The sequence below is a fragment of the Bison bison genome, unplaced genomic scaffold (genome assembly GCF_000754665.1).
Source record: "Bison bison bison isolate TAMUID 2011002044 unplaced genomic scaffold, Bison_UMD1.0 scf7180017864519, whole genome shotgun sequence".
Taxonomy (NCBI): domain Eukaryota; kingdom Metazoa; phylum Chordata; class Mammalia; order Artiodactyla; family Bovidae; genus Bison; species Bison bison.
The window spans coordinates 20,400,125-20,414,632 of NW_011495072.1; the positions used below are offsets into that span (position 1 = coordinate 20,400,125).

The 14,508-nt window shown below is 37.8% G+C and overlaps 1 protein-coding gene across 1 annotated transcript in view; it reads right to left on the reverse strand.

Moving 5' to 3' along the window:
• Positions 1–14,508, reverse strand: part of RTCA (RNA 3'-terminal phosphate cyclase) — a 29,807-nt gene that overhangs the window by 14,594 nt on the left and 705 nt on the right. Inside the window, 6 exon segments of the mRNA XM_010830983.1 lie at positions 868–926; positions 1,835–1,959; positions 2,310–2,451; positions 5,150–5,208; positions 8,238–8,361; positions 12,804–12,947. Of these exon segments, the coding sequence (XP_010829285.1) occupies positions 868–926; positions 1,835–1,959; positions 2,310–2,451; positions 5,150–5,208; positions 8,238–8,361; positions 12,804–12,947 (653 nt within the window).

A 14,508-nucleotide genomic window follows, 5' to 3' on the forward strand; every position in this document is an offset into this window, starting at 1 on the left:
AAACTAAAGAGCCTCTTGACAAAAGTGAAAGAGGAGAGTGAAAAAGCTGGCTTAAAACTCAACGTTCGGAAAACTAAGATCATGTCAGTCACATCACTTCATGGCAAATAGATGGGGAAACAGTGGAAACAGTGACAGACTTTATTTTGGGGGGCTCCAAAATCACTGCAGATGGTGACTGCAGCCATGAAATTAAAAGACGCTTGCTCCTTGGAAAAAAAGTTATAACCAACCTAGACAATAGTATTAAAAAAGAAGAGACATTACTTTGCCAACAAAGGTCCGTCTAGTTAAAGCTATGGTTTTTCCAATAGTTATCTATGGATGTGAGAGTTGAACTATAAAGAAAGCTGAGCACCAAAGAATGGATGCTTTTGAACTTGGTGTTGGAGAAGACTCTTGAGAGACCCTTGGACTGCAAGGAGATCCAACCAGTCCATCCTAAAAGAAATCCGTCCTGAATATTCACTGGAAGGACTGATGCTGAAGCTGAAACTCCAATACTTTGGCTACCTGATGTGAAGAGCTGACTCATTGGAAAAGACCTTGATGCTGGGAATGACTGAAGGCAGGAGGAGAAGGGGATGACAGAGGATGAGATGGCTGGATGGCATCACCAACTCAATGTTCATGAGTCTGAGTAAACTCCGGGAGTTGGTGATGGACAGGGAGGCCTGGCGTGCTGCAGTCCATGGGATCGCAAAGAGTCAAACACAACTACGTGACTGAAGTGAACTGAATTGAACCATTTCCTTTTTAACTTGTCATCCATAATTCTATAATATTCTAATCCTGACAGATAATTAAAGAATGATTAAAGAATTGTACACCAGAACTGGGAACAGTGTGCCCTTCATTTATCTGTACCTCGTTTACCAAGCGACGATCCAGCAAACAGACAGCCAGTGGACGTCTCGGCAATGATGCTGTATAAGGGAAAAACAGTATTACTATCTGTGCTATAAATATTCTAGTATTACATGCAAATACAACACAGGAGAACAGTGACTGTTAAATACACAGCATTAGATCTGGCTAGGATATTGCAAAAGTGAAATTCTTCATACAGAGAGCAACATGATTAGCGTTCTCCATCTTCATCAGGGCATTAGTATCTTTCAGCACTTCTGACAAGAAGTCACACCAGATTCTGATTCACACACAGGTAAGGAATGGTCTTCCCAGAAATCATGTCATCAGCACTAAGTGACACCATTTCAGAGGCATGCTATACTGATAATCTTAAATGTAAATGTGTTTCTACAGAGATGTTTGGTTTTCTTTTATATCAATAGTTTTCAGAACAGTATTATATGCAAAAATGCATTTACTTTAAACTCCTTAATAGAAGCTATGAAAAAGAGTTTAAAAGTTAAATATTCACAAAAGATAGTTTTATTCTTTAAAAATATTAAAGGATTTTTATAACACTTAATAACTCCTAATGGGAAAATATACAATATTTCTTTTCTAAGTCAACCTTTGCTACATCTAATATTTACTTGTAAACTGAATTCACACTTGAGATACAGAAAAGCAACTGGAAATATTTCTCATAGGATAATCTTCAAAGGCTAACTTCTGATTAGCTTAAACATTTAAGCTCACTATATAAACAAAAAGGCTCTGATAGTGTAGTAAAAAGTAAACCATCCTCAGAAAAAAATTCAGAATAAAATTATCATAATTCATCATACTGTTGTTTTAGGTAGGAATACCCTTAAAAAATATGCCTTAAAACTACAAATTTTAAAATGACAAACATTTTATCAAAATAGGATAACTATTTCAGGGTGCCCTCAACCAACATCCAGGAAAAAGTATATTGTCTCACATTATTCCATTTCCATTGCCAAAAGCTTGGTCTTTAGGTTCCTGAACAGGCTGGATGTTAACATACAGATCCCTAATCTCCTTCCTGATGCATCTTACGGCTGCCGCCACCATATCTTTTGCTACCTATTTTGGTAAGACAAAAAAATAGAATAAATTAATACTTATTTTGACAGCTGCTTTCAAGCCTTCAAAGACAGAGAATTAATCATTTTTACATGCATCATATAAAAACAATTTTAAAGAGTAAAGTAAGCACAGAATTTTAAGAAAAACTTTCAATGAAAAGATTTATTTAAAAATTATCTCAATAATTTCAAAATTTAGATGATATAATACTTATCAAGACAAACACATACTTCTAAGATCATCTAGACAACTTTATTTTTTGATACCTTATTTTATTTTTTTATTGGAGTATAGTTGATTTGCAATGTTGTGTTACTTTATACAGTAAAGTGAATCAGACAACTTACTTTAAATGGCAAAACACCAGCAACAAAAGCTCTTCCATATATCTTAGTCACACAGCCACGGTCAGTTAAATTTATTGGGCTCAACTGTTTAACTGGCGACATTCGGACAATCACTTCACCACCTCCCTTTGGGTAGTAGCCCCTGTGAAAAGTATGATAAAACACATAAACTGACTGCATGACAAAAAAATAAAGCTCAATATTTACAATAAAATAACATGTGAGTAATACCAACTATATAATTCATGTTTTACATTTCTAAATAATGTTTTAGATTTGTGCTTTCCCATATGGTAGACTCAGGGCTTGTTGTTGTTTAGTTGCTAAGTCATGTCCAACTCTTTGTGACCCCATGGATTGTAGCCCACCAGGCTCCTTAGTCCATGGGATTTCCCAGGCAAGAAAGACTCCAGTTCATGTGACTATTTAACCCATTATTGACCAGAGATATGTTAATCCATCTTTTGTTACCAGAACAGTATTTACCAGAGGCCTATCAATTCATTTTAGAGAGTGATACAATTAACATTAGTGTGTGAAGCTGTTAGAGCTTAAAATTGATGAAGGATTCATTATACAACTTGTGATGGTTGTTATCATTCACATTTTGCTCCATTAAGCTTTTGTTTCTACCCTATGAATATTATACATGTAAATTTTTTGAAAATGACATATCATGAAATTTTGAGTGAAAAATTTTTTGGTAAATTTTATGCAGATACTTTCTCTGACTGTCCACATGACATATACACTAGTGTCTCAGAAGAGGATAGTTCCTCAGAATAGAGTTCTGATTCAGACAATGTGAATATCAGACAAAAGCCAATAAATAATCTTAGTGATTCATTCTGATACAGAAAATGAAAATGAAACTCCTAGTGCTAGAGAATGCTCCTTTGCTTCTACAGAAGAGTGGACTGCAGACAACATTTCACAAAAACTAGAAGACTCAACAGGTGTGTCAGGTGTAACTACTGAATGTAATAGCCCACGAAATGTTAGTAAAATAACAAAATTAATTTTTATCCAGCCAAAATAAAAACTGCCAGCCACAGGTGTTAGGTTTCTACAAAAATCCCTGGTCAATAGTGAGCTAAAATTATGTATTTATTTTCTTTGCCACACATCAAGACTTGAGGGGATCTTAGCTCCTCATCCAGGACTGAACCTGTGCCCTCAGCAGTTAAAGTGAAGAGTCCTAACCACTGGACTGCCAGAAAATTCCTTATTTAAATTTAATAAAATTTAAAACTCAGCTCCCCAGTCCAACTAGCCACATTTCAAGTGCTCAACAGTCATATGTAGCAAATGATTATCATCCTGGACAGACAGGGAACAATTCCCTTAGTGCAGAAAATTCTATTCAGGGACTTCTCTGGTGGTCCAGTGGCTAAGACGACTCCATGCCCTCAATGCAGGGGGCTGGGGTTCAGTCCTTGGACAGGGAACTAGATCCCACATGCCACACCTAAAAGATCTAACATCCCACAACTAGGACCCGGGACAGCTAAATGAAGAAGAAGGTTCTATTCAACCAGTGCTGTTTTAGAATAAAAGCTACTTAATGATAGCAGCTTGGTCTATTTTCTTCTTGCTATATTCCAGTGCCCTAAAACAATGTCTGGCACATTATAGGTGCTCAATAAATATATGATGAATATTTAGTAGCTGAACCATTAATAAAATTTTGCTGTTGCTGCTGCTACTGCTAAGTCGCTTCAGTCATGTCCGACTCTGTGCAACCCCATAGACGGCAGCCCACCAGGCTCCCCTGTCCCCGGGATTCTCCAGGCAAGAACACTGGAGTGGGTTGCCATTTCCTTCTCCAGTGCATGAAAGTGAAAAGTCAAAGTGAAGTCGCTCAGTCGTGTCCGACTCCTAGCGACCCTATGGACTGCAGCCTACCAGGCTCCTCCATCCATGGGATTTTCCAGGCAAGAGTATTGGAGTGGGGTGCCACTGCCTTCTCTGAATAAAATTTTGACTCACATTACTTACTGTCTTTGTCCAGAAGATGCTAAGAACACATAGATAAGAATGACAATACTCCTATCCACAAAGAACTCCCCATCTGGTAAGATGGGCTTCACGTGTAACTAGAACACACGTCAGGCTGTGAAGAGGACTAAAACAGAGGTGCAACTATGAATTCCAACTGAGGCACAATCACTGACAATTCACACAAGAAATTACAAGTTTCATTTTCAAGAGATACAGAATTTCCAAGTTTTAGAAGAAGAAAAACATGAACAAAAGTATGGGAGTCTGAAGGTACAAAGTATATTTAGGGAATGGCAGCAATCATGTAGTTAGAATACATGGTATGCTGAAAGGAGGGGAGGGAGAATATAGCTAGAAAGGTAAACTGGAATAAGACTGCAAAACACTTAAATGCCACACCAAGAACCAAGAAATGTGGCCTTGCTACTCTGTGGCAGAAGGCAAGCCTTATAAGAGAAATAACCTGAATGCCCAATGTGTCTCCTAGGAAAAGAATTCTGGTTGCATGGTGGAAGAGAAGCCCCTTCAGGACCCTGCAGTTCCCCACTCCAGGAGTCTGCACACAGTGAGCACCCAGTCTGTGCCCGACACAGATAACTCCACACTGGGTGCAGCCATTCCCTCAAAAAATATTCTGCCAAAACAAACATCAAACATAGCATGCAGCTGCTTCCAAGTACCCACACCCCTGCTGTTTATTGTTTTAAGCCACAAAATACTACTATTTCCTATAAAAAATGTATTAAATGGACTACAGAAAGACAGTTCTCCAGGATCTAACTTTTCCACTATTTTCAGCACAAGTAATGGGTCAGAGGGTTAAGAAATAAGCACTTTACCTCATTTTAATGTCACAATTAAATGTGAAACCAAATTTTTCAACAATTGGCTTGAAAACCTGAAAAATCAATTTATTGTTAAATACCAGTATTTGCTGATTCAACAAGTATATTTAGTAAACAAATGTGCTCTGTACTGAGGTTATAATGAGGCACAGTAGATAAACAGTGATATAAAAATGTGAAGGCTAATTCTATTTTTTAAATAAAATAAATGACATGCAGCTAAAATTAGAAGTTTAACATTTAACTAATAAGGGCTGTGCAAGCCTATCTAATGAGAAAAAAAAAACATAACAAAACCCAGAACTCAGGATTCTTGATCCTTGCAGTTTTACTTCAGAAGCCATTTCCTAACCTTAATGTAACGTACCATAAGAAATCTGGGGTGCTGAAAAGCATTCCATCCTGTTCTCTCAATTTTTTTTATACAGTTGAAATTTCACTACATATACAATATTTTATGCTTTTTCCCTCATTTAACATTATAAATAAAAGCATTTCCCAACATCATAAAATATTCCTCCTAAAAAATTTGAATGATTACATGGCAATCCAGCATAATTTATATAACCATTCTCCAAGTTTTCATTATTATATAACTATATATATAACAATAATTATAGTACATAGCACCCTGCTCTAATACCTTTAACATTATCTTTTGCTGCATTTTATAATGTTTAATTAGGGTCATTTCCTTAAAGTGAAATTGCTAGGTGAACAGAGATTAATTTTCATTATATATCCCATCAAACTGAATTTTAAAAGACTATAACATCTATTAAAATGGAAAAAAAAAATTAAAAGCTGAGAATATCAAGTGCTGGGAAGGATGAAAAACAGCTAAAACTCCCCTACAGTGTTGGTGAAAATGCAAAACAACGAAGCCACCTTGGATGCCAAAACAATCTGGCAGTTTCTGATCAAGTCAGACATAAATTCACTGTTACAACTGAGCAAATCCTCTGTAGCTGTTTACCCAAGAGAAACCAAAACTGATGTCCAGATGAGAAACCTGGATGTGTTTACAGTAACTTTACTCGTAACTGCAAAAAACTGGAAATAGTCCAAATGTCCTTCAACTGATGAACAGATAAACATCCATATAATAGAACACTATTTAGCTTTTACTGCTGATACAAGCAACATGGGTAACTCTCGGATGTATTTTTTAATTTATTTTATTTAAGTAGAGCTGATTTACAATGCTGTGCTAATTCCTAGTATACAGCAGTGATTCAGTTATATGTGTGTATATATATATATATATGCATTCTTTTTCATATTCTTTTCCACTATGTGTATCACAGGATATTGGATATAGTTCCCTGTGCTATACAGTAAAACCTTGTTGTTTATCAATTCTACATATAACAATTAGCATTTGCTAATCCCAAGTTCCCAATCCATTCCTCCTCCACTCTCCTCCCCCTAAACAGATGCTATTATAACTGAAAAAAAAAAAGACTCAAAAGACTATATATACAGTATTATTCCTTTATATGACACTCTGAAAAAAGGCAGAACTATGAGACAACAGATCACTGATTGCCAGGGCCAGAGGGGGTGGGACTGACTAGAAAGAGGGATAAGGGAATTTTTTTACAGTAATTCTCTATCATCATTGTGGTGGCAGATTCACAACCATACATCAGAAATCAAAGAACCTCACATTAAGAAAGGTGAGTTCTAGTATAAATAACTACACCTTAATAAACCTAGGGGAAAATGATGATACCACCTTCCCCTCCCACAAGTTATATAAGCATGCCAATACTGAATTTTACTTTCTAAAAATTCATAATCAAAATATGGGAGTTATTTAAAAAAATTTTTTTTATTATGGTAGGAACATTTAACCTGAGCTCTTACTCTCTCAACGCATTTTTACGAGTACAACATAATACTGTTGACAAAAACTTACAATGTGTACAACAGATCTCTAAAGCGTATTCATCTTACTTAAGTGAAAATTTATCCACATTGATTATTAACTCCCCAGTTTCCCTCTTCCACTAGTAACCATTCCATTCTTTGAGTCCATAACTTAACTTCTTTTGCTATCTTATGTAAGTGGAATCATGTCAGTAACTGTCTTTATCTGACTGCCTCATTTCACATAGCACAACATCCTCAAGGTTCCACTGTGCTGTCACATAATCTAAAATTTCTTTTTTAATGCTAGTCATCCACTGTACATATATAACACATTTTTTAAAATTTCTAATAATACTTTATTTACAAGGACAAGTAGTGGGCCAGATAGACAGATAAATAGGGATAAAGGTATATCCCTAGCTTTATTCCCTATATTCCCATAGATACATAAAAATAGTAAATGTATAGATAGAAAATCTGTTGAAGAAAATTTAAAGAAATAAACTATTAACAGTGGCTACTACCTTCAGAGACTATCTTTCAGTGTGCATACACTACTTCTTTAAATAAATTTTTCTAATAAGTTTTCTGTATGCCTCATTTTTTAAATTCTTTCATCTGTCGATGGACATTTAGGTTGTTTCCACATCTTGGCTTTTATGAATAGTGTTGCAATGAACATGGGAATGCTAATAGCTCTTGGAGATCCTGATTTCAACTCTTTTGGATAATACCTAGTGGGACTGCTGGATTATATGGTAGTTTCCTTTTTAATATTTTGAGGAACCTCCATGCTGTTTTCCATGATGGCTGCACCATTTTGTATTCCCATCAACCGTGTGCAAAGGTTCCAATTTCTTCATATCCTCACCAATCCTGTCAAACATAGCATTTAATTCTTATTTTGAGTTTTTCTTCCAAATTATAATCCCTGTATTCAGAAAATAACTTATATGATAAGTAAAATATGGTATATGCATTATAAATAATCTAATGTACATGAGGTTTTTAAAGAATTCACTATGAACACTGTCCTAAGATATAACACACAATCTAAAATTATCCTCTCCCACAATAGAACCAGACTCCATTAAGAAATAAAGAGGTATGTACACAAAAACACTCAGGATGTATTTAAACAGAGAATGGAGTTTGAGAAGACTATATGAGATCCTCTTAGTTGGTCAGTAGTAACAAAAGCTCTTACCATGGCTGTGTAATCAATCTGTGGTGCCATTTCAGCATTAGTCCCACCTTTCAAACGGAGTTCTGATGGACAAGCAGCAAAGAGAACACAGGGCATTGAGACCTGCATCAAGAGGCAGACACTCCTAAGGAGAAGGCAGAACAGGCTTAGCTGTGTTTTCATTTTGAAGTCTCAAGAAAGAGACATTACTACATATTACCATCAGCTGAAGCACAGACAACTGACATGCTGCTGCTAAGTCACTTTAGTCGTGTCCGACTCTGTGCGACCCCATGGACTGCAGCCTACCAGGCTCCTCCGTCCCTGGGATTTTCCAGGCAAGAGTACTGGAGTGGGGTGCCATTGCCTTCTCAACAACTGACATGCCCTCAACTTTAAAGTTAAAAGACACTCCCACTGACTGAATGATAACATCCTAAATCTTAAAAGAAAGCTTGATATTTCACAATAGAAGGAACTGGCCTTAAATAATAAGCAAATCTGGGTTTGAATCCAATACTAAATATATTAGCTATATGACCTTTGTTGTTGTTTAGTTGCTAAGTCATGTCCGACTCTTTTGCAACTCCATGGACTGTTAGCCCACCACGTTCTTCTGTCCATGAGATTTCCCAGGCAAGAATACTGGAGCGGGTTGCCAGTTCCTTCTCCCAGGGATCTTTCCCTCCCAGGAACTGATCCTGCATCTCCGGCACTGCAGGTGGATTCTTCACCACTGAGCCACCATGGAAGCCCACTGTGTGATTGTAGGTTAAGTTCTAATACTTTTGTTTATATTACAAATAAGTTAAAAAGAATTAAAAATAAAAGCATCTTTACAATGTTTTTATAAACGGATTCTTAAAAGTAACACTTTATGTAATTGCATTCAAAACTGTCAAGGTCTGCAAATATTCTAATGACTGTACCTGAGTCTCCACCATGCACAAGGGATCATTCCATATATTAAGATAGAGTTCCTACCATCATGGCATTTGTGATAAGACAGAGTAATATTTTAAAGGACTGACAGCCAAATATTTCACATCAAAAAAACTTCTCAGGAGATAATCCTTGCTACAACTCAACTCTGTCTGGTTCTAGAAAGTGAAGTGAAAATCACTCCGTCATGTCCAACTCTGGACTGTAGCCCACAGGCACTTCTGAAATTCTCCAGGCAAGGATACTGGAGTGGTCTGCCATTTCTTCCTCCAGGGGATCTTCCCGACCCAAGGATCGAACCCGGGTCTCCCACATAGTAGGCAGACTCTTTACGGACTGAGCCACCAGGGTAGCTACTGTTTTGGTCCTTAGAATCAAATAATGTGAGAAATCATAAGAAATAATTATAGAATATGTAGCATTTTATGAAATAAAATGGTCATATTTCCTAAAAGAGTTATCATCTCCCTTCTCCAAAGTCAGGAGAAAACAATCATATTAATACACAGACTGCATAGTTTGAAAGGGAATGCCAACATAGCCTCTACATACCAAAAGATAGCCTTCATTTAACTGTCCTATGGGAATGATGCATGGGTACTGAATTATACAGTCTCTATCACTGATATTGTATTTTATTAATTCAGTAAATACTTAACACTGTGTAATGTTAGGCACTGTAAGAGAAATTGCATATAATATAATCCCTCTTTTTAGGAGTTAAGCCTAGGGGCAAGTGAAAAAGACTTGGAAATGTTCAGTTTACCATAAACCATAGGTTTACAACTGCTGAACTTCTGTTTATACCCTCTGAGAAACCCAATACAGTTAAAGTGTTTCTCTTCCACCCAATAAAATCAGAGTCTAAGAAGAGTAAAGAAAACCTTAATTTTAAAAACGTATGGAATTGCAAGGGATTTCCAGGTGGCTCAGTGGTAAGGAATCTGCCTGCCAATGCAGAAGACACAGGTTTAATCTCTTAAATAGGGAAGATCCCCTGGAGGAGGAAATGGCAACCCACTCCAGTATTCTTGCCTGGAGCATCCCATGGACAGAGGAGCCTGGTGGGCTATAGTCCACAGGTTCGCAAAGAGTTGGACACGATTGAGTGACTAAGCACATACACACAAGGAACTGCAAAGACAAAGGTAGACATTTGAAAAAACATAGTACTATAATCACAATTAGGGATGAAAATGCTATAATTCACTTATGTAAGATGTGTTTTGTTGCTAGAAATAAGCTTGTTTTAGTCTACTGAAGGGAAGTGGATTATCAACTTTAAACTCATTTCTCATACATTCTTGTGGATTAGAAGCCAGAAAGTCTAGATTCTAATTCTAGTTCTGACCCTGACTCAATGACCTCTGCGTCTTCATTTTCTCATTCACAAAGTAAAGGAAGGGTTGGAATACATGGTTTCTATCTTCTTTCCTACAGATTCAAAATTCTATGATTCTGTGTTCGCTAAGTTTTAGATAGTTGGCTAACTATAACTTTCCCCTCTTTTTGTACAAAAGAATGCCTGAAATAAGAAAGATACTTCAGTTCAGTTCAGTTACTCAGTCGTGTCCAACTGGTTGTGACCCCATGGACTACAGCATGCCAAGCCTCCCTGTCCATCACCAACTCCTGGAGTTTATCCAAACTCACGTCCATTAAGTCAGTGATGCCATCCAAGCCTCTCATTCTCTGTCATCCCCTTCTCTTCCTGCCTTCAATATTTCCCAGCATCAGGGTCTTTTCAAATGAGTCAGCTCTTCACATCAGGTGGCCAAACTACTGGAGTTTCAGCTTTAACATTAGTCCTTCCAATGAACACTCAGGACTGATTTCCTTTTGGATGGACTGGTTGGACCTCCCTGAAGTCCAAGGGACTCTCAAGAGTCTTCTCCAACACCACAGTTCAAAAGCATCAAATCTTCACTGCTCAGCTTTCTTTATAGTCCAACTCTCACATCCATACATGACCACTGGAAAAACCATAGCTTTGACTAGATGGACCTTTGTTGGCAAAGTAATGTCTCTGCTTTTTAATATGCTGTCTAGGTTGGTCATAACTTTCCTGCCAAGGAGTAAGCATCTTTTAATTTCATGGCTGCAGTCACCATCTGCAGTGATCTTGGAGCCCCCCAAAATAAAGATACTTCAGAATGGTTTAATCCCCTTAAGAAAGTTATCATTTGGTAACCTTCACCTGAGGCCTACGAGAGGCCTTTTTTAACATAAATCTATTCACATCATAACTGAAACCTCAATTGTCACTAAACATTTCCTTAAGCTAAAAAAAATCATAATCTACTGAAACAGTCATTTCTGAAACAAACTGGCATCACATTTACAATACTATTCCTTATTTTATCAAATTTCCTAGTAAATGTATAAGATTTTGGTAAAAAGATGCTGCTTACAATAGCCATCAGCCAATAACACAGAAAACACAAAAACTGTTCTCCATATTTTATCAATAAAAGGAGAGATTTTTGGAAAATAATAAAGGCTCAACTTAATTGTTAAATATCCATTTTTCAATGAGGATAAAAAGAAGATCACATACAAAAATTTCTATATATAGTTGCATAAGTCTCTATTAAGAGGACAAAAATACCTAGACTAAAAGTAAAATATGGTTCATAATTAGCTGCAAACCAAGAACTAAACAGACTACACCACAAAGACTACTTATCACTACAAAGCACAAAAGTACAGGTGCTTTCAGATATTCATTTTCTGAATAATAAAAACTAAAGAAACAAATATGCTATACTATACATGAGAGAAGATGTATAGATGGGGAGTCAGTCACAGACTTTATTTTCTTATGCTCCAAAATCACTGTGGATGGTGACTGCAGCCATAAAATTGAAAGTCACTTGCTCCTTGGAAGAAAAGCTATGACCAACCTAAACAGCATTTTAAAAAGCAGAGACATCACTTTCCCAACAAAGGTCTGTATAGTCAAAACTATGGTTTTTCCAGTAGTCATGTATGGATGTGAGAGTTGGACTACAAGGAAAGCTGAGCCCCAAACAATTGATACTTTTGAACCGTGGTGCTGGAGAAGACTCTTGAGAGTCCCTTTGGACTGCAAGGAGATCAAACCAGTCAATCCTAAAGATCAGTCCTGAATATTCATTGGAAGAACTAATACTGAAGCTCAAATATTTTGGCCACCTGATGTGAAGAACTGACTCATTGGAAAAGCCCTGATGCTGGGAAAGACTGAAGGCAGGAGAAGGGGATGACAGAGGATGAGATGGTTAGATGGCATCACTGACTTGATGGACATGAGTTTCAGTAAACTCCAGGAGTTGGTGATGATGGACAGGGAAGCCTGGAGTGCTGCAGTCCACGGGGTTGCAAAGCATCAGACAGACACGACTGAGCGACTGAACTGATATATGAGAGAAAATTCTAGATAGGTACAGTAATAACTACAGTAACAGCTACAATTAATAAGCAATTAGGTATTTGAAACTTTACACAGGATCTCTAACTCTGAAATGTGTTTTATGTCCATTTTAAAAGTGAGGAAACCAAGCTTCAAAGAGGTTAAGCAACTTGTCCAGGAAGTGGTAGTACCTGTATCTGTATCCAGGTCTAATTCAAAAACATATAGTAAAATGGAATGTAAGTGACACATACCCTGCTGTCTTGGTATCTGCTGTGTGGACTCCACCTTTGATCTTCTCTGGTGTAAACGTTATTTCTGTTGAGCCGATTTCTGCCCCCTCCAGTTGCCCATCACACAAATCTCGAATCATTTCCAGTCCAGATAAATGTTGAGGCCTTCAGGTCATAATACTGCATCAAAACGTGTGCATTCAGACTGCCTATATCCCCACACTTTATGACACATTTATAAAACTGCAATGGCAAGAAAACAGCAAGGTCTAACCACAGTAAGTGCCAGAGTGTCCTTCTGGTTTTTTAGGCACCTGGACTACCTGCTGGTAGGTATCTTTTTAAGGGTTCCTTCCACATGTTACTTTAACTATAAAAACATATGCTGATAATATTGTTGCAAATTAGAAGCAAACAAAAGAGTAAAACTAATAAAACAACCCAAGTGCCATCAGTCTCACTTGCACTTCACTGAGTAACGTACATACCTGTTACGGGCTGAAATGTGATCCTCTAAATTTCATATGCTGAAGTACCTCACAATGTGACTGTATTTGGAAATAGGGCCTTTAAAGAGCTCATTAAGTTAAAAGAGGCAGTCAGAATGAGCCCCAGCCCATTCTCACTGGTGTCCTTACAAAAAGGGAAGATTAAGACACACCAGCAGGGCATATGTACAGAGGCATGAGCACAGAGAAGAGGTGGCAAGAGGCTGATTATATTCAAGGCAAAGAGAGAGGCCTGGAACAGAATCTTCCCTTAGGTCCCTCAGAGAAAACCAACCCTACCAGCACCTTCATCTTGGACTTCCAGCCTCCAAAACTGCAAAAATCAATTTTCGGTTGTTCAGGCCACAGAGTCTGTGGTATTTTGTTACTGCAGCCCTAGAAAACTAATCAAGTACGTAACACAGCCTTAATGAATTAATTTCCCTATTGATGAAATGGGTTACTGCAAACTACTGCCATGACAAAGAGAACTACTGTTCACACGTAGCAGTAACTGTTTTTTAATAATTTCAACATGGAGTCTGAATAAAAAACTAAGAGACAGCTGATCCGCTAGAAGGAAATATATACAAAGTACAAGCACAAAGGAATCAGTTTGGCTTCACCATGACTTAAATTAGTGGTATGCCTAGCTTCCAGATGAAACACGGTCAACTGTCAACATTTTCCCCTCTTCACAACGGATAATCCTCGTCCTATCCACAGCTTCCTAGAGGTCTGAATGAAAGCCGGAAATACGGCATCTCAGGCTCTTTATGAGACTAAAACGTGCGAACGCAGAAAAAGGCCCGGTTTAAAATAGTGGAATTTTTGTTTGGCCCCAGAAGCTGTTCTGCCCTGATCTACCTTGCCGGCTGGTACGAGCTTTCCGAGTACTTGTAATGACCGATGAGGTGGGAAACATTTTAAAATATAACTCATCAGGAAACGAGACAACTTTAGCTAAACAGAGAAAACATGGACCTATTTTCTGGATTTACTCCTTGAGGCTTTCAAAAGCACCCAAGCCCAGTTACCGAGGTCACAGCACCATCCCTGGGCCGCAGAATCCTCAATCCTAGGGCAGGGATCTTAGCATCACCATCAGCTCCACGTCCCGCCCGCCTGCCCCCCAACAATGGCCTGTTCCCCGCCACCCACCCTTCAGTCCCAGGGCCTGTCCCTTCCTTTCCCCCAGTCCCCGGCCCTGCGCACCACCCCCTCAACCCTCCAGTCCC